Raw genomic sequence first — 25,066 nt, forward strand, 5'->3', positions numbered from 1 at the left:
CATGTATGAAACACAACACAGTTAACATGTGAAGCACTTACAGTTTTTTCTGGTGGCTTGAGCACATTTTTTGTAACTATTGGCTATTTTTGCAAAACTACACACAAATAAGAAAACTCTTCACCCAATCAGCAAAACATTGTAGTTTTCTTGTAAAAGCGAACAACCCTTAACTTAACTGCTTAACTCTCCACACCTTTGTAAAAATGGTATTTTTGTGTCCAACAGTTAACACAAGCCATCACATTAATAAGCACACAATGCACCAACTGCACACTGATGGTATGAATGAAAAACACATCTGGCTTTTGCTTTCTCTGTGCACAATAGGCCATGTCAGTTTGAGCTCATACTTTTGTCATAGATCCGTAAGCATAGAGGGATCCAAACTTCAAGTACTGCTGTTTATTCACACACATCAAAACAAACACAAGTGTTTATTTCCAAGTATAGGATTATTTGTAATCTCTATATTGACTCTATGGGTTTCTTGGTCTGCAGTGAACATGCTTCCTCTGCCCCAGCATCTGCTCGTCCAGCAATTCTGTAAAGTTACAATTTCAGTATTTTTACATCTATGGTATTGTTGTGTTTCTCATTGGCATACGGCAGTGCTACAGATCTTAGTGCAAAGTGACTGTGCTCGCCGACTCTCATTTCAAAATGTCCTTATGATGCTTGCTACAGTGTAGCGGCTCGAGTTAGGCTGGACCCGTTGGCCAGCTACCCTCAGGGTCACTCCACGGTTGATTACATGGTCCACTATTGTAGCTCTGATGTCATCAGCAATTCTATTTCTTACTCTTCTTACCCTTCCTCTCCCCCCTCCTCGTCCTCCTCTCCCCCCTCCTCGTCCTCTCCCCCCTCCTCGTCCTCTCCCCTCTCCTCATCCTCCTCTTGCTCCTCCTCGTCCTTGTCGTCCTCTTCATCCTACTACTTCACCTCCACGTCCTCTTGCTCGGCCTCCTCTACTTCTCACTCTTCCTGCTCCCTCCATTGTACTCCACACACAGAGCTTACCTGTATTATAGTGCTTAGGCTGATTGCAAAGTGAACTAATTATCTAAAAAAGTTTTCACATGTGACAGTGTGCCAGACACTGATAGTGTAAATAATGGCCGTAAATGTGTATAGTTTTGCTAGGAGTGTGTTGATCATTTGGAAATTGAGTGTAAAGCAGTGAGTTGTGTTTACAGTTCTGCAAAGAGAGTGTTGTGCAGTGGATTGTAGCTACAGGTTTGCAAAGTGTGTGTTACAAAATGGCAAACTGAGTGCAAAGCAGTGTTTGTGCTTTTAGTTTTGCAAACTCAGTGAGTGGTTTTGCTATAAATATTAATAGTTTTAGGAATTGTGCTGTAAGAATCACAGTTAGGGTTTAAGCATTCAGAAAAAACTGTAATATTCACTCAGATGTGTTCTAGTTCTAATTTTTCTTTTACCATTAGACAGTTTTTCTTATGTACGTTTTCAAGCTGGTTTCAAAGTTCTTCTGTGTGAATTTCAGTTCTGTGCTTTGGCTGTCAGGTGAATGTTTTGCTGTATTTCAGCCCATTTACAGTTGTTGCCTGTTGCTTGAACACTATAAAGCCATGCTTAGACTAAAGTAACACAACTCGAAGCTTTTGTTATCATACCTCAAACACATGTACTCATACCTTAAACAAAAGTGCTGCTTTGCACCCTAGTTGCAATTATGCAACACACATGGTCCTGCATACTACACTCTATTTCATACATAAGACACTTCGTTCACAAAATGAAATTTCAGGGTGCCATTTGGAAAACACATGTATCCAAAGTACAAAACACATCGGGTAATTGCAACCACTCAATACACACCTGAAGGCACTTACTTGCAAAGCTGAACACCAATTAGCCAACTACAAAAAGCCCTCAGTTTAGCCAATTCAAGAACTTTGCAAGCATGGATGGAGGGAGAGCAGGAGGAGGAGGAGGTTGTCGTCGTCGAGGCCATGCACGGACCCATATTTCTGATGATATAAGAGCAACTTTGGTGGACCATGTCATCAACCACGGCCTGACTATGAGGGAGCTGGGCAGAGAGTCCACCCACATCTAAGCCGCTTCACAGTGGCATCTGCAATAAGAACATTCAGACTAGAAAGCAGGTCTGTCTTCACCTCTCTGCCTTCTACTCTACTCAGATGGTTTTCATAGCACTGTTCTACAGTATATCACCATATCAAGTGTGCAGGGTACTGCAGGGTGCTAATGCTGCTTTTGCAGCCAAAGTGGTGGTTTCTGTGAAACATAGCATGATTACTTATATTGAAGTACAGTGTTGTACAGTGGATGATACAGTATATACAGTAAAGTACTGTAAGAAAATAAGCAAAGCGATGACAGTATGTGGTTGTATTTCTCTAGAATGACTCGAAGACCTTCTGGGGCAGGACGCCAACGCCTGTTCACACAACAGCAGGAACTCGCCGTCGTGGACCTAGTGAGGGCAGACAATGCCATCCGTCTCCACCAGCTACGAAAGCAAATACTTGCAGACAGGCGAGTGTTCAACAACATAAACCATGTGAGCATCACCACCATCAGACGCATCTTGGGAAAACACAGCATCACCATGAAGCAGCTCTACAGAGTCCCATTTGAGAGGACCAGTGACGGGGTCAAAGGACTCCGAGCTGAATATGTACGGGTACGTGTAACTGTCCTTTACATGACAATACAGTATTGTCCATGTAAAGGTCCATACAATAGCCAACATATACTCACATTTCTAGATGCTCTCCATGATATAGTTGTACAGAACAGAGCAGATCAGCCCAGGTTTGTGGTGATATGGGATCATGTCAGTTTCCATCGGCTGCTCTGGTCCAGGCCTGGTTCTCCAACCACAACCAACTTGAAGTGGTATACTTGCCCCCTTACTCACCATTTTTAAACCCTATAGAGGATTTTTTTAGGCTTGGAGATGGCGTGTATATGACCGCCAACCACATGCCCGCATGCCTCTTCTGCAGGCAATGGAACAGGCCTGCGGCGACATTCAGGTGACAGCAATACATGGATGGTTTCGACATGCAAGAGGATATTTTCCCCGGTGCCCAGCGGGAGAAGACACTGCTTGCGATGTCGATGAGGTCCTGTGGCCAGACCCCAACAGACGGCGGGATCCATGAGCCCACGTATGCACAATTGTCATGATGTTTTGTGTGTACAGTATAGTGTTTTTTCTATTACTGTATTATGTTTTTTTTGCTTGATCTGAATTCATGGTGCTGCAGTGGACAATACTGAGTAGGCCTATTTGCTTTTTTGGTTGTTTGTGTCTCCTGAAAATATGCCTTCAGAATAAACAATGACAATCAAAGACTGCAGTGTTTTATATGAAGTAGACTAGTGTGTCCCCCTGATCTGATCTGCATGTGATGCAAGTATGTGTCATTTTGTCAACAGAGTTACATTTTGACAGAGGAATGTTAGGTTTTGACAGCAGAGTTTCAGTTTGGCACAGATGTGAATGGTATATTTTGTTGTGTCATGTTTACTTGTGTTTAGAGTTTTGGCACAATGAGCGACGTTTTGCAAAATGTGTTCAAGCAACGGGCAAAAACTGTAACATGTTTTTCACCAAAGATTTCAGCAATTATAAAAATTCAACTCAAACTATTCAGCTATTAGCATTCACACTGCATTTTCTACAGGAAGTACATTTTATATACCAGTTTCAGTTCAAAGTGCATTAAAAATAATAAATAATTGTATTAAAAATAATAATGAAAAATAATACCAACAATATGTTACTGCACTACACTTACTGGACTTGTGGAAGTATTTTGAGAACCATAAGAGATTCTTACAAATGTTTGAAAGAAAAAAATCTTTAACATAGCTGGAGACTCGTGTAGAAATATGAATGAGTTTATAAAGTTTCTGTCATGGTGTGCTGTGACAGGCAGGTAGCAGGACCCAAACACAGGACTCTTACGTGGAATGAAACTTGAATCGGCAGCTTTTATTGCTGGAAACTCAGGTGGACTCAAGAAACTTAAAAACTAAGAAAAAAGAACTAGGAAAACAAATCAGGAACTATGAACAAGAATCAAGTAAAGAACACGGAGGAGAAAAAACACCCAGCCCACTGAAAACTAAAGAAACCCCCAAAAACATGAACAACAATCATCAAGGAACATATTTACATATTTAGAGTTACTGCAACACCAACACTGGGTCACAGCTTCAGTGTCAGTCGGTGACTTTTGGTCTGCAACAGCAGCAGAACAGACTTCTCAGTCTTTTGAAGAAGCCCTTTTTCTTCTTGTTGATCTGACTGGTCTTTGGACTTCATGCTGGCTTCAGGTTCAGGAGAAGGTTCCTCAAAGGGAACATCAGGAACCGGCCCAATTTCCGAACAAGATCCTTTGATCTTATGATCTTCGCCTTCAACACAGGATTTGGACTCGCCATAGGGTTCCTCACAGGGAACGTCGGGCTCTGGAACACTTTCTGACAGAGCTCCTTCGATCGTAAGGTCTCGAGTACTCAGACTGGATGCCCTTTCAGAAAGAAGCTCCTCACAGGGAACGTCGGGCTCTGGCACACTCTCTGACAGAGCTCCTTTGATCGTAAGGTCTCGAGTACTCAGACTGGATGCCCTTTCAGAAAGAAGCTCCTCACGGGGAACGTCGGGCTCTGGAACACTCTCTGACAGAGCTCCTTCGATCGTAAGGTCTCGAGTACTCAGACTGGATGCCCTTTCAGAAAGAAGTTCCTCACGGGGAACGTCGGGCTCTGGCACACTCTCTGACAGAGCTCCTTCGGCTGGTGGAACATTTGCCATTGAAAGGCCGTCAGAGGAGCGCTCTCCATTTGTGCTCTTCACATCAGGACTTGAAGGGGGCTCAAAGATGTCACATATCCGGATCCTTGCTACATCAGCAATGGTCTTCAGCAACACGGGTGCAAAGTTTGCAACTTTGATAGACAGAATTTCTTCAGGAAATTTCTGTCTGATCTCCGTCAGGATGCTGTCGACCATATCGTCTCGGATAGAGCGGGTGAAGACGGCCTGTGTTTCCATCGCCGTGAGACTCCTGGAGACACGATCTAAAGTGGCCTTGGTGACACTGGTGGAGAGGATACTTAGACTCTGGGAGGCCATGTTTAGGAGGGGACGAGGAGGAAGCTCCCAGAAGCCCTGGAGAACGCGGGGAACTACCTCGATCACTACCTCCTGCGCGGTGAGCAGTTTGCTGTTATGCTGTTCCTGCTGCTTCTTTTTCAGGATTTCAACGTAATCCTTCACCACGCGGAGGAGTTTAGGTGCTCTGTAGAAAAACATGATAAGAGTTATCTGTTAAACATATTCAAAGCATCACTTAAATATTGAAACACTGTAGCTGGACTGTTAACCCTGTAACCGCCTTTGTATCATACATGAGTTTCTGAGACCTCGATCTCATCAACATGATCAATACTTGCTATAATTTCTAAATGTTGTGGACAAAACTCTTTTTTAGTCTAAAGTTAACATTGTCGTTAACAAAAAGTTGCCAAAAACACCCAGTGTATCAAATGTGATACAAAAAATAAATACACAATAAAAGTAAATCATACACAACATGACATAGCAAAGAACTAATTTGTGGCTTTTGTTTAAAGGGTTAATAAACATCTCAGTTCCAAAGAATCTGAATTTTCTGGCTGCTTTTTGATGGGTTGGGTCTTACAGGGTTAATAACTGTATGTTACATGTGACTCACTGAAATTTAGGAGGTACGGCCTCTGGGAACTGAAGAAGCATCCTGGCTTCAAATTCAACGTCCCTCATTTTATTGCTGACGTTCACCGCCCACACCTGAAACAGAAAACACATTTACAGTGCGCTTATGTTTAAAGGTTATGTGCACATAATGAAAAAAAGTCTTGTGGGTTTTCTCGTCTTACCAGCCTTAGAAGAGGTTTGGCTTCCTCTTCGTCAAAATCCTCTAACTCAAACTCCCACAGCCTTCAAAAGAAAGCAAAGCAGAGGTTTTCTCTCAGCACTTACACGTCATCACAAACAGACTTTCAGGTGTGACAGTAACTCACTGCTCTCTGAGTGTCTCCCTGCTCTTCTCCACCAAAAGATCTCTCAGATCTTCAGCAGTGAGGTTCGGTGGAATTAGATCTTCCTGCTGAAGTCTGAGAAACTCCGTCATAATCGCAATCTAAAAGTAAAGGAGACATTTAATCACCACCACTCTCAGGTCCTCAGAAATGACCTGATATTTTCTGTCAGCTTTGGTTTGCATGAATCTGGGTCTAACCTGAGTCCTGTAGCCCGGAAGATACCAGCAGATCTTTACAGCTGTTTCATAAATCGGTGTGTTGAACAACACCTGTCAAAGAAATAGCAATTTAGTCATTGTTACTTAAAAGGATTCTCAGTTTGTCAACTTTTAAAACGACATCAAATTCTTCAAATTACTGAAATGCAGTAAAAGCAAAAACGTCACCTACCCTGATAGGTTTATAGATTCCTTGACTTGATTCCATTTCGACGTTTTCAAATCAAAGTCAGGAAGAAAAACTTTAACTGCTCTCAACGAAGGCGTACGGGGGGATCTGGACCTGAAAATGCTCTCAGCTCGGTGGTCTCGCACAGATGAGCTCTTTTGACAGTCTGATGTTTATTTATGAATGCAGAATTTCTTGAGCAGTCACCATGGAAACTTGATGCAGCTTCATGTTGTTAAATTAAAAGTAAACACTGTGTATTTTGCACTACACTCCACTAAACTTATCATATAAGTAAATAAAGTGTGGGTTAGGTCCCTCCTGTGGAAAGAGCCACACAAACCGATGGATCAGAAAAGACAAAGTCAGCTACAGCATGCCTTTTCATATTATGTGCCTGCTTATCTCCATTTCTTTACAGTAGATGGGAACTTTTGCAGTAAAGCAATGGCTTACAAACAGTGGACTGTGGACTAATGCAGACATCTGAAGCCTGACAGCAGCTGGTATATACACAGCTTTGGATAAACTGGCCCTTTAAACAGCCCAGAGGAAGAAGAGACCTCTGCGTTATCAGTGCAGCCTAAAGCACAATAATAATAATACTATTAATATTATTTTTATAGCAATAATACCCCAAATAATGAAGTCATTAATTACACATTGGTCATGCTTCACAGGAGGTCAGGAGTGACCGATGAACGTGATGCTACATTACAGTCTGTCCTATGAGTTCAGCAGGAGGAGGTGAACCCACAGCTGGGACCAGTTCTCTAGTGGGTTCAGTATCATACTTGTGTTCATCCTGGTCTGAACCTGGTCAGAAGAACTGACTTCACTTTTGAAAATTCAATACTTATAAAAGGTAACCCCAAACAGTCTACAACGGCTGTTTTCTGTCCACCAAAGCAAATTTGCTTGACGAGGTTTTTGTACCTTCACTTCTCCAAAAAGCAAATAAAGAGATTAAACAAAGATTTACTGAACGACCGTCAGAATTCCCCGAGCTAACGTAGATCGCTTTATGCTCTTGAGTCAGGAGGGATAAGAAAAGTGACTGCACTGACTGCAATCTGCCGTCTACTGACATCTAATGGAGAGATTTATACACGTGAGAACTTTAATGGTACTTGAAAATAGGCCAGGATCTGCACTGCTTCAGCCTGAGCCTGTTCAGTCAGCACCGTCTGTGTAATATGAGAATAATAATAAACATGACTTTTCCTTCCTCTTCCATAAAAAGGATGCTGCTCCATACTTACCTTTTTAGAGACTTTGATGTTGTTTGGCAGGATAATGGCATCGCACTGAAGTTTAGGTGTTCAAAATACACAATGACTGATTTTCATGTCAACAACTAAGTAAATATTCTGATGAAGAGCCACTAAAGGAAGTTTTTGGAGTAACTCTCAGCAGTAATGTGGACATGAAATAGTTGGTAGACGTGTCATTAACCCCACGAGAAAAATCTTTAGTTCTATTCAGGTACAGAGACATATTTAGGCTACAGGCAACAGTTTTATTCAAATACAATTTATTGTCAAAATGTTATAGTGCTGATCTGTGACTGCCTTTTTACAACTTTTACAAAGTGACTGCAAACATTGTGGAACGATTCATAGCGTTTGATTGCTTGTGTGAATGTATTAAACAGGAAACCAGGAGCTGCAGAAACCCAGTAATGCTGAAGACGCATGCGTGTGCGTTTATTACAGTTTTTTCTGAATGCTTAAACCCTAACTGTGATTCTTACAGCACAATTCCTAAAACTATTATTATTTATAGCAAAACCACTCACTGAGTTTGCAAAACTAAAAGCACAAACACTGCTTTGCACTCAGTTTGCCATTTTGTAACACACACTTTGCAAACCTGTAGCTACAATCCACTGCACAGCACTCTCTTTGCAGAACTGTAAACACAACTCACTGCTTTACACTCAATTTCCAAATGATCAACGCACTCCTAGCAAAACTATACACATTTACGGCCATTATTTACACTATTTTGCCAACTGTCTGGCACACTGCCTCATGTGAAAACCTTTTTAGATAATTAGTTCACTTTGCAATCAGCCTAAGCACTATAATACAGGTAAGCTCTGTGTGTGGAGTACAATGGAGGGAGCAGGAAGAGTGAGAAGTAGAGGAGGCCGAGGAAGAGGACGTGGAGGTGAAGTAGTAGGATGAAGAGGACGACAAGGACGAGGAGGAGCAAGAGGAGGACGAGGAGGGGGGAGAGGAGGACGAGGAGGGGGGAGAGGACGAGGAGGGGGGAGAGGAGGACGAGGAGGGGGGAGAGGAAGGGTAAGAAGAGTAAGAAATAGAATTGCTGATGACATCAGAGCTACAATAGTGGACCATGTAATCAACCGTGGAGTGACCCTGAGGGAAGCTGGCCAACGGGTCCAGCCTAACTCGAGCCGCTACACTGTAGCAAGCATCATAAGGACATTTTGAAATGAGAGTCGGTGAGCACAGTCACTTTGCACTAAGATCTGTAGCACTGCCGTATGCCAATGAGAAACACAACAATACCATAGATGTAAAAATACTGAAATTGTAACTTTACAGAATTGCTGGACGAGCAGATGCTGGGGCAGAGGAAGCATGTTCACTGCAGACCAAGAAACCCATAGAGTCAATATAGAGATTACAAATAATCCTATACTTGGAAATAAACACTTGTGTTTGTTTTGATGTGTGTGAATAAACAGCAGTACTTGAAGTTTGGATCCCTCTATGCTTACGGATCTATGACAGAAGTATGAGCTCAAACTGACATGGCCTATTGTGCACAGAGAAAGCAAAAGCCAGATGTGTTTTTCATTCATACCATCAGTGTGCAGTTGGTGCATTGTGTGCTTATTAATGTGATGGCTTGTGTTAACTGTTGGACACAAAAATACCATTTTTACAAAGGTGTGGAGAGTTAAGCAGTTAAGTTAAGGGTTGTTCGCTTTTACAAGAAAACTACAATGTTTTGCTGATTGGGTGAAGAGTTTTCTTATTTGTGTGTAGTTTTGCAAAAATAGCCAATAGTTACAAAAAATGTGCTCAAGCCACCAGAAAAAACTGTAACAGCTCAAATTCTTTAAATCACAGGAAGGTGGAATCATGTGTTTTAAATGTCGAAACTCAAGAATCTCAAATGAAAAAAACTGAATATTTTCAGTTTTGTGTGCGTGTGTGTGTGTGTGTACGTGTGTACGTGTGTGCGTGTGTGTGTGTGTGTACGTGTGCGTGTGTGTGTGTGTGTGTACGTGTGTACGTGTGTGTTTGCGTGAGACCCAATTTTTATTCTTTGAGGGCAGCATTTCATTGGTGGATTAAAATTGAGCAGATTCAGACTGGCTGACTGGCATACACACACACACACACACACAGACGCGCACACACAGACGCGCACACACGCACACACACACACACAGACACACACAGACACACACACAGAGCATGGGCTGTCCTGTGTGTGTTTGTGTGTGTGTGTGTGTGTGTGTACGTGTGTGCGTGTGTGTGTGTGTGTGTACGTGTGCGTGTGTGTGTGTGTGTGTACGTGTGTGTGTGTGTGCGTGTGTGTGTGTGTGTGTCCATATTTGTAAACATTGTTAGGCATGTCATTTTGGCCTTGTGTACCTGCTGGCTGTTCCTTGCTTTTCTAATGTTTCTGCCAGTTCTTCACAGCTGAACAACAAATAGTTTGGAGGAAACTTTTTGCTTTTCCAACCTTTCTGCTTCAGTTATTACTTCTCTAAATTATACTATTTCTGCTACTGTGTTACATTTCTACTAAGTTATACTATTATACTACTGTACATTAAGTTACACTGTTACACCACGTCTTCCAAGTTGCTATGTTTGTGCTAATTATTAACATTTCTGCTGAATTACAATACTTCTGCTGTGTTGAACCATTTCTGCCAAGTTGTTACATTTGTGCTAAGTTGTTGTGCTTGAGCGAAACGATTACAAGTTTAGCTGCTTTTCAAATGCTGACTTCAGCTTCTTCAGCTATTTTCAGCAGACAGCTGCAGCCTTACAGCATTCACGCAGCATTTTCGCAGGAAATGCACATTTCTCTAGTTAAGATATTTGATTGAACTTTTGTCTATTTACACTTTGACAGTTTCATTACTCTGTGTGTGTGTGTGTGTGTGTGTGTGGAGAAGGGGGGTATTACAAGCGTCAAGTGGAACAGGATATGACGCCATCTTCTCCGTGCACACAGCTGATCGGAGACAGAAACAATAACGATCACACTCGTCATTACTGGCGATTTGTAACCCAGAGAATGTGAAGCACGGTGTTAGCATCCAGGCTCATACGGGGCTGACTGTCAGCGGAAGCTGCTGCAGTGGCGACGAAGAGCTAAAGACGCTTAGTTTTGTTACAGCAGAGGCCTACCTGCGATGCTAAGCTAAGTGCTGAGCTGTCACCGTTAGCACGGTAAACAGTTGGAGGAACAAGTGAGGGGGTCTTCCCAGCTGTAATTAGAGACGTTTGTGTGCCCGTGTCTGCTGCAGATGTGTGTGTAAGCCTGTCTGCTGATCGCAGCCTCTCGCAGACCTTCTCTTGGCGCTTTCGCTCAGCCGTAAGATGTGGTTGAAACTGTTCTTCTTGCTCTTATATTTCATAGTGTTGTTTACGTTGGCGAGGATTTTTGAGGCAGTAGTTTGGTATGAGACTGGTATGTTCGCTACGCAGCTCGTGGATCCGGTTACTCTCAGTTACAAGAAGTTAAAGACCATCCTGGAGTGTCGAGGGCTGGGATACTCCGGGCTGGTCGAGAAGAAGGATGTGAGCGAGCTGGTAGAGAAATCAGGTAAAGCCAGAGGCATCACACAGCCTTCATCATTAGTGGGTTCATGAGCTGCTGTCTTATTTATCTGAGCACCACTAAAGTCTGAAAGCATAAACGTTTCTCAGTTGAATCTCCAAAAATGTCTGCTTTGTTGTTATTTTCTATGTGTGTGCGTGTGTGTGTGTTTCTCAAGTTCAGGACTTTGAAACTGCAAAGAAGCGAACGGTTCTGATAGAGAGGGCAGGGCTCGCCATGAAGGGTCCTCACAAGGGTACGGCACCATCAAACGATTGCTTCTCCACAACATGGAAGCTTTTCTCAGGCATTGTAATAACCAAGCTGGGTAGGCAGACGAGTCAATACATTAAAACGGCTCTGAAAGACGTAAATGGCACCACAGGCCAAAGCATCAGCTCAGGGTTGATAAACAGGGGCTCTTAAGACAGGGTCAACCAGCCTGAGCACTGTCTGGATGACTACACGAATCTAATGCCCCACACATGGATACTCCAGAGCCTGGCATTAAACAAGGGTGATAATGTGCTAAAAACATTGATGAGGAAGTCAGGGGGACTGTGGAAGACAACACTGAAGGCCAACTCCAAGACAACCCCACACATTACCATCAGCTGTGAAATATACCAGTGTGATGCATTGTCCCCACTCCTGTTCTGCATAAGCCTCAACCATTCAGTCAGCTCAGGGTGGACACAGATTCAGCTGCTGAGTGACCATCAGCCACCTCCACTACATGGATGGCATCAATGTGTATGCCAGGAGCGAGATATCGACTCACCGGTCAGCCTCACCAGGATCTACAGCCAGGATACCAGGATGCCATTCAAACTGGATAAGTGTGGCCAAATGTTTGCAAAGAGAGGGAAAGTCATCCAGACTAAAGAGATGGAGTTGCACCAAGGCAGAATAGCATAGAGGACCGCTACCAGGGCCTGAGTATCCCATGGGCCAATGAGAACCATGAAGAAGATACACAAAGGTCAACCATAGTCAAATACGTCAAGTAGATGGGACAGGTGCTGAAAGGCATAAGATTCAGCTCATCAGTACATGTTCCCTATCAGCCATCAGATACCCTGCTGGGATAACAAGCTGCCCGCAGGAGGAGATGAATGCCAGTGATGCCACTGTGTGTGTGTGTGTGTGTGTGTGTGTGTGTGTGTGTGTGTGTGTGTGTGTGTGTGTGAGAACAAGTATCGAACATGTCACCTGTTTTCTAAGTAAATATATTTGTAAAGGTGCTATTGTCCGTCGTAACTCATCCACACGTGCGAAGAATCAAACTGTAGATGATCATGAATTATGTGTAATAATGAGAAATTAATTCGTTTTGAAATGTTTCTGTAACCAAATCTGTTCTTATGTTTTCCACCAATAAGGTTGTGAGTGTCCTGCGAGAGCGCATTGATCTGACCTGTTGTAGATGTTTCTTGGACATCTTGGTATTGGAACAGGTTCTGATAGGCCATCACTGGGGACTGAAGCAGCTAATATGAGTTTGCACTAAGGGGCAGGATTGTCTTCTAATTGATTGATCTCAGTTGGTGTGATGACTCCATGTCTGTAGCTGTAGTTGAATTTCTTTGCCGGTGTGGACTGGATCGGTGGTTCCTGACATTAACAATTTGATGTGTTTGCTCGTTTAAAATCATAATAACAGAAACGACCCAAATGACGTTTTTTCTTCGAGTCCTGCCTGTTTGCCAGCTGAAGTTATTTGTGGAGTTTTCTTTGCATCCTAAACACTTTTTCTGGAAGTTGTGGCTGTAATTTTTGTTTTGCTACCTGGTTTCAACTGAATCCTTAATTTTTCAGGTCTTAGTTTGAACACTGCTGATACAGTCCCTTGGGTAGATTTTGATTTTCCAGCTTTATAAAATTCAATCAGTCATCGGTAGGATTTTTTTGTCAGCCACTTACACTGCGTTGGTGGCCTCCAGTGTGTGTGTCTTTGCTGTTCCTTGGACTGCACTCTTCACAACAGTAGCTCAGCGTTCCAACATCTGGAAGGAGTCACTTGTATTGCAGCTGGAGATAGCGTTTGTGTTGTACCTTGTCTATGACAAAGGGAAGCTAGGATGTCAGGTAGCCAACTATCGGAACTGGAGAAAAGTGTGATGAAGAAAAGTGTGCCCATGTCTGAGGCTTTGGAAACTGCTAACCTCCTGAAGAGTCCAGTATACCAGAGATATAGAGTCCAGGAGAATAAACCAGCTTTTCTGCTCAGTGTTAGGGGAACAATATGAGGACAGCTCCACTGAGACTGGAAGGGCACATGGGACAAGGATGCAACACATAACAATGCTTAGACCGCAGCAGTGGAATGCTTAAAAATGTACACGATCAATAGGAGTCCGAATGACAGGCCAGTGTTATTGCTGTTATTGATCTTAGTGGATCAGTGAGCTGATCTCTCATTCACACCTAGCATGCAGCTCGATGTCATCCATGTACAGGAGGTGGATAACAGTTGCTCTGTTCTGTAGCCAGTAATGCAGAACAGCAGTGGGGGTCATCTCCTTTGTAAATCCTGCACTTAATAGCAATGGCTGATGAAGTGGCATCATCAGGACATCAGTGGGATGTGGCAAACAGCACTATAGACCAGCCTCAAGTGAACGGCACACGTTGCCACCTCCTGTACATGGATGACATCGAGCTGCATGCTAGGAGTGAATGAGAGATCAGCTCACTGATCCACTAAGATCAATAACAGCAATAACATTGGCCTGTCATTCGGACTGGAGACGTGTAGGAGGATGTAACATACAGGGGGAAGGTGATCAGAACTGAGGGGATTGCACATTGCAGGCAGAGAATGTAGCTGTAATACTTGGAGTCCCACAGTCAGATGGGAACCATGAAGAGGCTGTTAGGAAAGCTGCAACCACCAAACACCTGCAGAGACGAGTCCTGAGGAGTCGGCTGAACGGGAAGACAAGATCCAACCAATCAACACCTGCCGGCTGTCAGATGCAATTTCAGTTTTATTTGTATAGCGCCAAATCACAACAAAAGGCACCTCAAGATGCCCTGCTGGAACAATATAACTGTTTGAAGCCTCTGGCATCAATACAAGAAAGACGTGGAAGCTGAAGGCGACAGTGACCTCCGTGGTCATCGGAGCACTCGGGCGGAGTTCTCCATACCTGGGCAGGTGGCTCCAGCAGATCCCAGGAATGACATGAGAGATCAAGAGCACAGTCCTAGGAACAGCAAAGATACTGCACAGGACACGCTCGAAGAATAAAGACGCAGGATGAAGAATTAGGGTTTGTTTTTTTATTTTTTTAAATAGTATGAGAGGGAGAAATTTATAGATACTGTTCATTTCGTTATATGACTGGCACAACACCGGTTCATCCTTTGATTTAGGTCCCTTATTTCTGTTTGATTCGTAGGTCAGCGTTATGTGGCTTATCAAAGAAGGAGGAAAAAAACAACTTCCTTTGAAAGTGGTTGCGTACAAAAACTGGACTGAAGAGTGAAAAATGTTTGTACTCAAGACCACTTTAACTGTCCTGGCCTTGGATGTGAAACAAAAACAAACATGAGGTGGTTCAAGAACTTTGCGCAGTGTGTGTGTGTGTATGTAGTCTTTGCCTGTACGTAGACCACTGCTGCATGGATGTCAAGTATCAGTGCTCTTTAAAAGCTGCTGCACTTTGCTCTGTCACAGGAGAGCTGACACAGGGGGAGCTGTACTCGGCCATAAAGAAGCAGAAGGAGCAGACAGAGGCCGACGGCTCCAGCACCACACACTTCAGTGGAGAGGTGCACTTCTATGAATTAGTAGAGGACACTAAAGATGGGATCTGGTTAGTTCAGGTAAAAGCACATTCTCTGTTAAACCTGTCAGTGGTGAATGATTAAGTGTCCAAAAAAAAAAAAAGAAACTTACAAGCAGCAGCAGCCGGGTGTTGCTGCTCAAATGCGTTTGATGAATTAATCTTTAGAAAGTGTGACCACCTCCATTAAAGCAAACATACGGGTAGTTTGTCGGTCTGGAGCTTTCGGGGGTATTAATGTAAAGCAAAGGAGGAAATGCATTAGTAAAGAATTAACTGCTGCTGCCTATGAGAAAGGGCTTATTTATATATTTATATATAAGGAACCCCATTAGCTTCCACGGTAGTGGTTGCTAGTCTTCCAGGGGCCCGAGCCATCAAGTATAAGCTAATAAAACATTACACAATAAAGTAGATGCAAAAATATCCTCATCATTTAGCTCTTACATCCACAGTGAGGATGTAAGCATGTAAACATCAATAACACTGAGGCACAACATTGGCCTCTTACAATGTTTACAATAATTAAAAACTGTGAATAGGCTTTTATGTTTTTAAATTAGCAGTAGCAGCTAGTTCTCTCATTGTGTAAGGCTGTTTATTCCACTTTAAAGATGCTCCGAATATAACAGAGTTTTTCAAAACTGACCTTTGGCTCGAGGAGTTACTGCACTGCAGTCGTGTAGCATAATTGTGTATCTTATCTGGAAGTCCAAGTAAGCCATGGTGTAATTTAGCTTGTACTGGAAGGTTTATTCTGCATTTGATCGATGCTGGTATAGTATGAACATCTTAACACTAATGTGGTCGCCTTATTCTGGACTAACCGAAGTCTGTTGAGGTCTGTCTCACACGCTGCTGACCAGATGATTGAACAATAATACTAGTGCGTTAATAACATCCTTCATGACAGAAGAAGTGATGTAGAAAGATCAGCGACGCCCTGCCCCATGTTCTTAACAACAGTCTTTATGCTGAGACCATGAGAGGTGGTGATTTATGGTGACACCAAGTAGTCTGATCTGGGTGACCTGTTCTAACATCGATCCAGCTATGGAAAGACTCAGGGTGTAGTTGGGTGTAGTTATAATTACTCACAAGTGACATCAGAGAAATCTTCTTTTGCTGCCACAGGACCTGGAAGCCTCGCAGTTACTGAGGTGACCATGACTTCCACATAGCATAGCATAATTATTCTTTAGTCTAATATGAGCACATCTGTTTGACAGCTAAAAGTCACTGTGTCCGTTCAGAGCTTCATAACTCAAAGTGTACTGCAAAAGCAACCCAAGACTTTCTGCAGGCAAAGAAATGTTCTTCAGTGGACAAGTCGGTCACCCTAATGAAGAATAATGTTGAGTTACTGAAGACAAGATTGAAAGGAGAGATCCACAAACAAGCAGCAGCTGGAGATTGTTTTGGTAGTTGACTAATCTGCTAATTTTCTTTCATTATTCGATTACTCAACAAATATTTCAATAACTCTGATCTCCGCCTCTGTGGGCAGTCCTCCAGTTCTTCACCTGTTGTCCAGTTGTCTCAAAATAGGAAATGTATTTGAAAATAATCAAATGTATTTAATATTTACTCAGTAGGTCTATCAGAATGAAAAATGAAATGAATCAAAAATATTAGGTGATACAAAATATGATTACAGAGTAGCAGCAGCTGCCCCTCGAGCCCGCTGCACCACCCCTCCACTGCAGCGGAGCCAGAGACCACGCCCCTGCCACGCCCTCGCCACGAAATGTTTTCAAAATCTGGCAAAAACTTGTTTCAAAGCAAAAATATATATTTGCAGTCAGTCTAAGTGTGTGTATGTTAGTCAGCTAACAAACTGAATAAAAGTTTGTACATCCAAAGCTGCATGCACGCTCCACTGGCGGAGCTCCACTGCTGCAGCTCCACTGACGGAGCTCCACTGCTGGTGGATGTAAACGTTCACATCCCTGCACTGAAATTAAGTTCTTTAGGAAATTCAAGTAAACAAGTATTATTTGGCATGCTAATCAAAACTAATGTGCTTTACTATTTTTCTGCTGCTTTTTTTGTAAAACAGGAAGTTTGAAATTTTAGCAATAACAATAATAATATTTTAGCATTAAAAATATTGTAATTCTAGAACTGAACTTGTGCTTGCTGGTGTAAACTATTTTAGTAATTACCCATACTGGGAGTTTAGGGCAGCTGTGGCATAAATCAAAGTAAATGCATGGGAAATGGCTGCACTGTCACAACAAAGCTGGTGCAAAGAGACAAAAGAAGCGACGTCGGTTCGCCCACAGTGACAGTCTCACTGGAACATGGAAGCCTTTTGTAATAAAGTGGGTTTAATCTGCAAATCATATTAAAAGCTGATTGTCCAGCACTACCAATGTGACCGTATCATGTCCCTGTGTGTGACGGCAGGTCATTGCTCAGGACCGGGAAGCTCTGCTCAGCCAGTCCAACTGGGGGAAGATGGTACAGAAGGTGTCCCAGTTTGGTATCAGAACTGGAACCTTCAACTGCTCCAATGACTACAGGTGATATGCTGTTACTCCACAGAAAGAGACACTACGGAAGTTGAACAACAGTTACACAATCTGACAGTCACACTAGGAAAGAACATGGTGGAAGGCTGCACCGCGACCCTGTGCAGTGATCCTGCAGTCTTTGAAGTGGTTGCTTTGAAGACTGGGACCAGGTCTAGGACCAGGTCTGTGACTTCCAGCCAGTGACCATCTTCAAAGCAACTACCATGCCACAATAGTGACAATATGGCGATAACACACGGTGTTGAAAATCATAGATGAGTTTGAATTTCAGTGACCTCAACCTCAAGGTCAGAGGTCAGTTGAGTTTCATTCATTTTTATTCATATAGTGCCACGTGGTGGGGCGGCTGTAGCTCAGGAGGTAGAGCAGGTCATCTACTGGCTCCAGTCTGCATGTCAAGTATCCTTGGGCTAACTAACTAACCCCAAGTTGCTCTCGGATGCATCCATCGGAGTGTCAGTGTGTGTGAAAGGTAGTTAGGAAGCACTAAGAAACTTAGAAGACAGTGCTTGTGTGAATGGGTGAATGTGGCGTGTTGTATAGAGCGCTTTGAGTCCTCCAGGAGAGCAGAAAAGCTCGATATAAGAATCGGTCCATTTACCATTCACCACGTCACAACAACAGTTGCCTCAGAGCACTTGGGTCAGGTTTTCTGAAAGTGTTGTGAACGAGGCAACAATGGATGCCTCAGGTGTATCTACCAGGAGGCTGAGATCTGTTTGAGATAATACGATGATTGCCTAAAATAAATAAATACTGTTACTCTGTTGATGCAGGTTTACAAAAATTCACATTAAACAAATACAAATTTATATAATTATTCATATAAACTACTAACAGAGTCCAGGCAGAACCTGACACATCTGAAACAGGAATTCCTCCACAGGACGGCGGTTTGACTGCAGCAGGTGCTCAGCAGCTGTGGAGCACAATCAGATGTTCACAGGTTGACAACCGGCTGACGTGAGTCCTGTACTGCAGGAGGACATGTCGCAGAGTTGTGCTCGGTGGCACAGATGGATTCGGACTGATTGTATGCTGGGAAACTCCCAGCAGACAGCGTGAAATCAGCAGTGTTTGCTCACCTTCAGTTGGAGATGTTCTCCAACAGCAAAGATTCACTGTGCCACCAGCTTGGTCACGAGGAGCATTTATTTTGATGTGGAACCACCTGACATGAAAAGCTGTTTTAGTTTCATTGACCTCTCAAAGCCACTTCATCCTTTTTTTGCACAAACCAGGACATGATCAATGTTTCCTAGTTTGAAGGACAGGGTCTGATTGGACAGCTAAACTAAAACAAGCTGAAGTTCTTTGCTGTCAGAAGAACCACTCAGAGATGAAATGTTGCTGTCACGGTCTTTGTGATGTGTGACATGTGCTGTTGGCAAACCCACTCTGACTACAGGGACTGGATGCAGTCCACTACATGTTCAGACACACACCCTCTGCCACACAGCAGCACAACTACGACGTACTGTATAACAGCGCTGGTATGTCGTGGAGCAGCAGTGGCTTTATATGGGGCCATAAAGCTGAGCGGTTCCAGTGGGACAGATGAAACTGCATGTAGATTTGACCTGCTGTCATGCTCTTTACATGCTGTGGATCACTGTTGGTTATGTCTTCTGTGTGCTAGGTCGTGCATCAAGCGTGGCTGGCAGCGCTCCACCCTGATCATGTCGGTTCCCCAGACTTCAGCATCAAAGGGCAAAGTCATGCTTAAAGAGTACAAAGGGAGTCGGGTTGAAACTGAGCAGATCTTCCGCTGGATGACCTCACATGTGGCTCATCGAATCAAAACCCTGCATCATTCTGAGCAGCTGGTGGAGGAGTGGCGTTCTGACCCAGCTCATCCACTGAAAATGTTTCTGTTTGCCCGCCTGGCCCAGCCGCCGGCCTTTTTCTCCTCGCTGTCTGTTAAGTTCACCGGCAGGATCGAGTTCATCTTTGTGGATGTGCGTCGTTGGGGTAACTATAGCAGCCTATCAGAGATTGGTGTGACACACAGCCCCGCCTACATCCTTAAGATGCCTGAGGGCATATATCACTATGGCAACAGGTGATGACTGTTAATGAAGATGTCTGATTTTTTTAAAAACACGTTTTTTATGTAAAGAAATTAAACTGCAGTCTGTGTTTCGTCCCCAAAGCACCGGGGAGTTCCTGTCCCTCGCTGCCATGGATACTTTCCTGCGTTCGGTCCAACCAGAGGTCAACGATCTGTTTGTCTTCAGTTTGGTCCTCATCAACTTGCTGGCCTGGATGGACCTCTTCATTACACAGGTCACTGTTTCAGTCTTCCTTAGTCGTAGAGGTGAAAGGGGACAAAAAGCATCTACTCTCTACTTTGTGTTTTTACTTTACATTTACTATGTTCTACTCGACTCGAAGTTTACTTGTTCGTGCGCTACATTCATCTGACAGCTTTGATGCTTCTAGCTACAGTTACATTAGCACAGCCTAACTACACATGCTGTCTGTGCTGCTTCATAGACCTGCGCAGGAACAGGAAGTTTCTCCCAGAAATGCATCAGTTGTCCTTTTCTTTCTTCTTCCTGCCAATATTATTGTTATTACTGTCAAGTCTGATTTTCTTCCTACAAATGATTTCAGACAGCATACACAATCAACTTTTCTTCAATCCACAATTTTATTTTCATAATAAAAGAAATTATTCAGCTTTACAGGTTTCCCCACATTGCATTAAGTTACAGTTCTTCTGTCATTGAAACAAATAAAAAAGTTTTCTAGTACTACAGAGATGCACAGGGAATTAACTGAAAAACTGCCATGCGCCTGTCTTTACCTGGAGTATTTTAGCTGTTAGTAAGCATGCATGTTGTCCATGTACGTGCATGCAAAGGACCAGCTCGGTTATACGTGATGCTGATTGGCCGATCCCTGGCCACTTGTCTGGTGCATCTTCAGTCCTGTTACAGACCTGTACGTCACTGTAAGATATCCTGACTGAACAGCTCTCTTCAGGTCTTACTGCAACATCTCCAAACCTGATGTTACTTTCTTTCCTTCTGTGTTTGGGTTTTGTTGCATTGTCTTTGGTCTTCTAGCTTCCAGGTCATGTAGTGCTGTTCTGAAATTCTGATGTGAATCATTAACATGCTTTCAGGGAGCAACTGTGAAACGATTTGTAGTTCTGATCCGAACACTTGGGACCTACAACTCCATACTGCTGGTTTCCTGGCTGCCAGTTCTGGTAGGGAATCATCGGCACCACTCAGTCCTCACGCCTGACGTTTTTCTTGTCTTAAGCATTTTACTTTCATTTGCTGCAGTAAAGAAAAAAAGACTGAACGAGAGCTAAACAATAACAATTTATTTACATAATTTTAAAAAAGTGGTTTTTAGCAGTCATCTAGATTTAAGGCAAATCTTCTGTGATTTATTAAACATTTATTAAAAGTCATTAATACAAAAATACTGAAAATCCATTTTAATACTGATTGAAATGAATATTTGGACGGGCACAGGGAGCGTGCTTCGTGTCCGCAGGAGGAGGCCTCTCGTACTTTATGCTAACAGTTTCTAAACATTTTAGTGTTTCCATTTTAGTGGAAACACTAAAATGTTTAGAAACTTTTCTGATTTTCTTCTTATAAATAGATTTATAAATGCTTGGATTATTGTACTACAATGTAATGTGCTGTTCAGGGCGACTTAAAGTGAGTGAGTTTTCACTTTTAATGGTTAGCCAACTTAAATCTCTAAAACATCTGTTCCAGTGCATTTGCAGTTAAGCTGCATTGATTTGCACACATATTACTTACATAAATTTAAAAAATAGGAGGGACTTTCAAATTAAAAGCGACAAAATTACGATTTTCCACAAAATCACAATAAACAGCCGTCCACTGTGGGCGTTTCCTGGAGAATGTTGGTGGATGAACCGGACCTTTACCTGTCGTTCCAACCAAAGGCCTGGATGTGGCCTGCAGGCCTGCACGGTGCCCAGTTTTACATCCACCAGGACATCACGGAACATTTGCCCTGGTTAGCCTTCATGGCAGTGAATCAAGTACAGTGCAGTTACTCCACAGTAACCAGGGCTGTGTGTCGCACTTTACTGCATTCGTATCAGAGAGAATCCAAACTGTTCTGACAGTATGTAACAACAGACTGCATGTTCTGTTTTACTGAGTAAAACTGTTAATAATTGTCACTAATCCCTGCCTGCTCACGCTCTCCAGGCTCTCCTTCAGCTGCCCTATCTGGACCTTCTGCACGGCTACAGTCTGAAGCTGCTGCGTTATGCTGACACCACTACACTAGCCAGCCTAGTGAGAGCTGACTGGACCTTCTACTCATCCCACCCAGCTCTCTTCCTGTCTACCTACCTAGCCCACGGCCTGCTCGTCGACTACTTTGAGAAGAAACGGCGCTGTGGTACCAGGAGCCAAGAAGACAGCCGTACAAACCTGGAGTGGCTGGCCAGTCTGTGGGACTGGTACACTTCCTACCTGCTCCATCCAATTGCATCACTACAGCAGTTTCCGTCTGACCACTCAGAGTGGGAAGATGATCCTAACTTCTTATTTGAGCATTTGGCTTTTCCTGATCTGTGGCTTCGTCCATTAGTAAACATGGATTACATCAAAACGCTGCCGACCTGGAGGCTCAGAGCAGCTGGTCAGTCCGGGTCGGAGGCCTCTTGTGAAAAGGCGGATGAAGAAACACGTAGTCAACATTCAGACAAAGAGAGGAAGGAACCTCCACATGGTAGCAGCAGCCACAAGAGATCACTATGTAGTGTGAACTTCAACTCACAGCTTCCTGCGTGCGACGACGTGGACGCCAGCGGCGGCCGTCCGTGTGCGTGTGCTGCTGAATCATCCGGGAATGGAAGCTCGCTGTCAGCTGACAGGGCGGTGAAGGATAACTGCGTCGTGTCTGACTGTGTTTCTAACCATCAACACTGTGATTGGTCAATGTGGCCCTGTGACATGCTTCAGTGTTCAGAATGTGTGGTTTGTCTGGAGACCTTTGTGAGCGAGGAGGTACTGATGGGGCTCCCCTGTGGCCACGCCTTCCACCAGCAGTGCATTGTGGTATGGTTGGCAGCAGGCAGACACTGCTGTCCAGTATGTCGCTGGCCCAGCTACAAAAAGAAACAGCAGAGGGCTGCTCAGAGTAGTTCTACTGACAACACAGTGCAGGACTGATGAGATGGCCTTCAGCTATCGATGGTGACAGTTTCTCCTCTTCGTGTCTCTTCAGACTCTCTAACCATCAAGAACAATTAAGAAGGAAACGTGGTCGGTAAGCGTGATTAGGGCGGCGTTATTATGAGCCATTAGTAATCTTTGCTTCCATTCCTGTTGATGAGCTGGGCTGTCAAAGCCCAGCTACAATGCTTCTTATCTAGACGGGACGTTGACTCTCACAGTAACCATGTGTGTAGCCACAATAAACAATGTAGTGCAGTGAAAACATTTTTAATTTTGCTTTGTCATTCTTAAAGTTTGGATGTTGTCAGTCTGAGAGAAAATGTAATCGCCCCAATAACGCTACCAGCTGGATTTCTGTCAGGACGATAAGCTGAATGCATCAGAAGACATTTGTACAGAAATCTATGTAGACTCTGTGCTTCGTCCTGTGTCATCTGCACCTGCAGCAAAGAAGGCCTTTGCTTTGTGTTTGCATTTTGTCCTGAACTGTATGAAATGAAATGGCTTTGTCTCCTGCACACTGGTCACCATAGGAGAGGAGTAGAATTCAAATAAATTAATTGGATATAATTGCTGAGAAGCACTTTCCTGTAACTCTGACCGTTTTCCCCAAGAAACATCTGGAATTATTCAGATTAAACTTTGTCTCCTGTCTGTTGCAATATTTCACCAACACAGATTATGGTCAGAGGTCTCACACAGTGAACAGCTGTTGATGTGCATGCAGGGCGACAGGACTGACTCTGACTGGAGCCCTTTGAACTGGTCACCTGAAAATGAGGCTTTGGTGTTTGTAAGCTGATTCAGAGTAGCAGTAAAGTGTGACCAGTTCTAGACTTCGTCACTATTGTTTACCTTGATTTTCTTTGTGGTCTCTGAAGACTAAACCAAAGCAAATGTCACAAAATTGGGGTTCATATGTGCGAGAGCTAAAATAAGGTTCGTTGCATGCTTCAGAGACGAGTCATGTTTGGAGTAAACTGTGTGGGTGATCACACCATCTTACATCCACTCTAAGAACACTCAAGCAACACCACTAACCTGATGGCTGCGCCTATGATCAGAGTAAGCAGTACCAGCTGTGCACAGTCCCACCCAGGACAGATAGTTTCAGCTTTTACCAACTAAGAGCAAGACGAGACCCCCTGTTATGGGACCACAACAGCTACATTGTCTGGGAGTTTTTAGACTATCCGTCTTAAAGAATTCTGTTTTGTATGATCTAAATATGTTATCACAGGTATGCCCTGATCAACTGAACCCAAACTATCTGCCTAATATTTTTTTCCTAACATGCTCAGTGCTTTGACCTGAGCAGTTTTTCCCATCAAACAACATTATTGTCCTGCTAGTTTTAGCTGCTGCACCACGGTGGGCGCTATAGGTCTGCAACAGTCTGTGGGTGGATGGTACGTCCATCCACATGGATGGATGCAGGGTTTCCCTGGCAAATATTGTATTGTAATTAAAAGATTAACGTTATTCATCTCTCAGTGGTTATTTGATGTAGTTAATCAATACCAAACTTGCATGTGGTTGCAGAAGCGTGTGTGTGTGTGTGTGTGTGTGTGTGGTTAAAACCAGCTAAACTTTTTGCAGCTGGTAACAAAAACACAGGTGAAACTAACTGATGGTCAATGGTCACGTACATACCCCTGCTCTGGCTCACCTGCTCTAAGTGTGTCAGGTTTCATCTCAAGCCACTGCAATATTCCTTTGATGTTAAAGTACAGTTATGCTCTAATTCATCCTGGTTAATTGAATATAATATGTATGACGAGTACAGTGAATGCATCACATTCAAAAATGATTTAAAAATCACTTTAGAAATTAGTGAACAGTTCTGTGCAAATTCAACAAGGTTAATGTAATAAACACAAATGTAGAAAAGCTGCAATGAAATTAAATTCTACCATTCTGATCAAAAATATTCCTTATTCTAACATTCCTTTCTCCTATTGAAGATCCATTTATTTTGCTCGTTCCAGTCGTTCCTAAGTTCACTAATGTTACTTTTCACTTAACACGTGACAATAAATACAGACTGGAAACAGGAGGAGAGACATGAGGTGGGACACACGGCTGGAAACGATGGACGTGTCGAGGCAAAGAAAGTAAACGACACGAGTGACAGGAAGCAATGGACACAATAAAAGAGGAAGACAACTGAATGGAGAACACAGGGATAAATACTGACAATAATAATAATAATGGCATTTATACAGCGCTTTTCAAAACCCTCAAAGCACTTTACAATTCCACT

General features: G+C 43.3%; 2 protein-coding genes across 4 annotated transcripts; one reads left to right on the forward strand and one right to left on the reverse strand.

Annotated features, from left to right (window-relative positions):
• Positions 1 to 4,207: 4,207 nt before the first annotated feature.
• Positions 4,208 to 7,291, reverse strand: LOC120720558. Its single transcript, XM_040010283.1, has 6 exons — positions 6,478 to 7,291; positions 6,285 to 6,356; positions 6,067 to 6,185; positions 5,923 to 5,983; positions 5,739 to 5,833; positions 4,208 to 5,303 (listed from the first exon to the last, which is right to left on the reverse strand). The coding sequence occupies exons 1-6, from the start codon at positions 6,511 to 6,513 to the stop codon at positions 4,208 to 4,210; spliced, it is 1,479 nt and encodes a 492-aa protein (XP_039866217.1). The 5' UTR covers positions 6,514 to 7,291.
• Positions 7,292 to 10,653: 3,362 nt separating this feature from the next.
• On the forward strand, positions 10,654 to 24,285 carry rnf103 (ring finger protein 103). 3 transcript variants are annotated; one of them, XM_040010126.1, is made up of 8 exons: positions 10,654 to 11,004; positions 11,110 to 11,295; positions 14,972 to 15,120; positions 17,490 to 17,605; positions 19,257 to 19,679; positions 19,771 to 19,903; positions 20,748 to 20,834; positions 21,826 to 24,285. In XM_040010126.1, exons 2-8 carry the CDS (start codon positions 11,163 to 11,165, stop codon positions 22,795 to 22,797), a joined length of 2,013 nt encoding a protein of 670 aa, XP_039866060.1. In that variant the 5' UTR covers positions 10,654 to 11,004; positions 11,110 to 11,162; the 3' UTR covers positions 22,798 to 24,285. The 3 variants fall into 3 exon arrangements, with proteins under 3 accessions (XP_039866060.1, XP_039866061.1, XP_039866059.1); XM_040010127.1 differs by having other exon boundaries at positions 10,654 to 10,998; XM_040010125.1 differs by having other exon boundaries at positions 10,654 to 11,295.
• The last annotated feature ends 781 nt before the right edge of the window (positions 24,286 to 25,066 follow it).

The sequence above is a fragment of the Simochromis diagramma genome, unplaced genomic scaffold (genome assembly GCF_900408965.1).
Source record: "Simochromis diagramma unplaced genomic scaffold, fSimDia1.1 OVJJ01000585.1, whole genome shotgun sequence".
Classification (NCBI taxonomy): domain Eukaryota; kingdom Metazoa; phylum Chordata; class Actinopteri; order Cichliformes; family Cichlidae; genus Simochromis; species Simochromis diagramma.

Coding starts and splice junctions, on each gene's coding strand:
- LOC120720558 (XM_040010283.1), bottom strand. CDS start 6,513: ATGGAATCAAGTCAAGGAATCTATAAACCTATCAGG. Junction 6,186..6,284: donor TTCCGGGCTACAGGACTCAG/GTTAGACCCAGA, acceptor CTTTACTTTTAG/ATTGCGATTATGACGGAGTT. Junction 5,984..6,066: donor AGGGAGACACTCAGAGAGCA/GTGAGTTACTGT, acceptor TTTCTTTTGAAG/GCTGTGGGAGTTTGAGTTAG.
- rnf103 (XM_040010125.1), top strand. CDS start 11,070: ATGTGGTTGAAACTGTTCTTCTTGCTCTTATATTTCATAGTGTTGTTT. Junction 11,296..14,971: donor CGAGCTGGTAGAGAAATCAG/GTAAAGCCAGAG, acceptor GCTCTGTCACAG/GAGAGCTGACACAGGGGGAG. Junction 15,121..17,489: donor ATGGGATCTGGTTAGTTCAG/GTAAAAGCACAT, acceptor GTGTGACGGCAG/GTCATTGCTCAGGACCGGGA.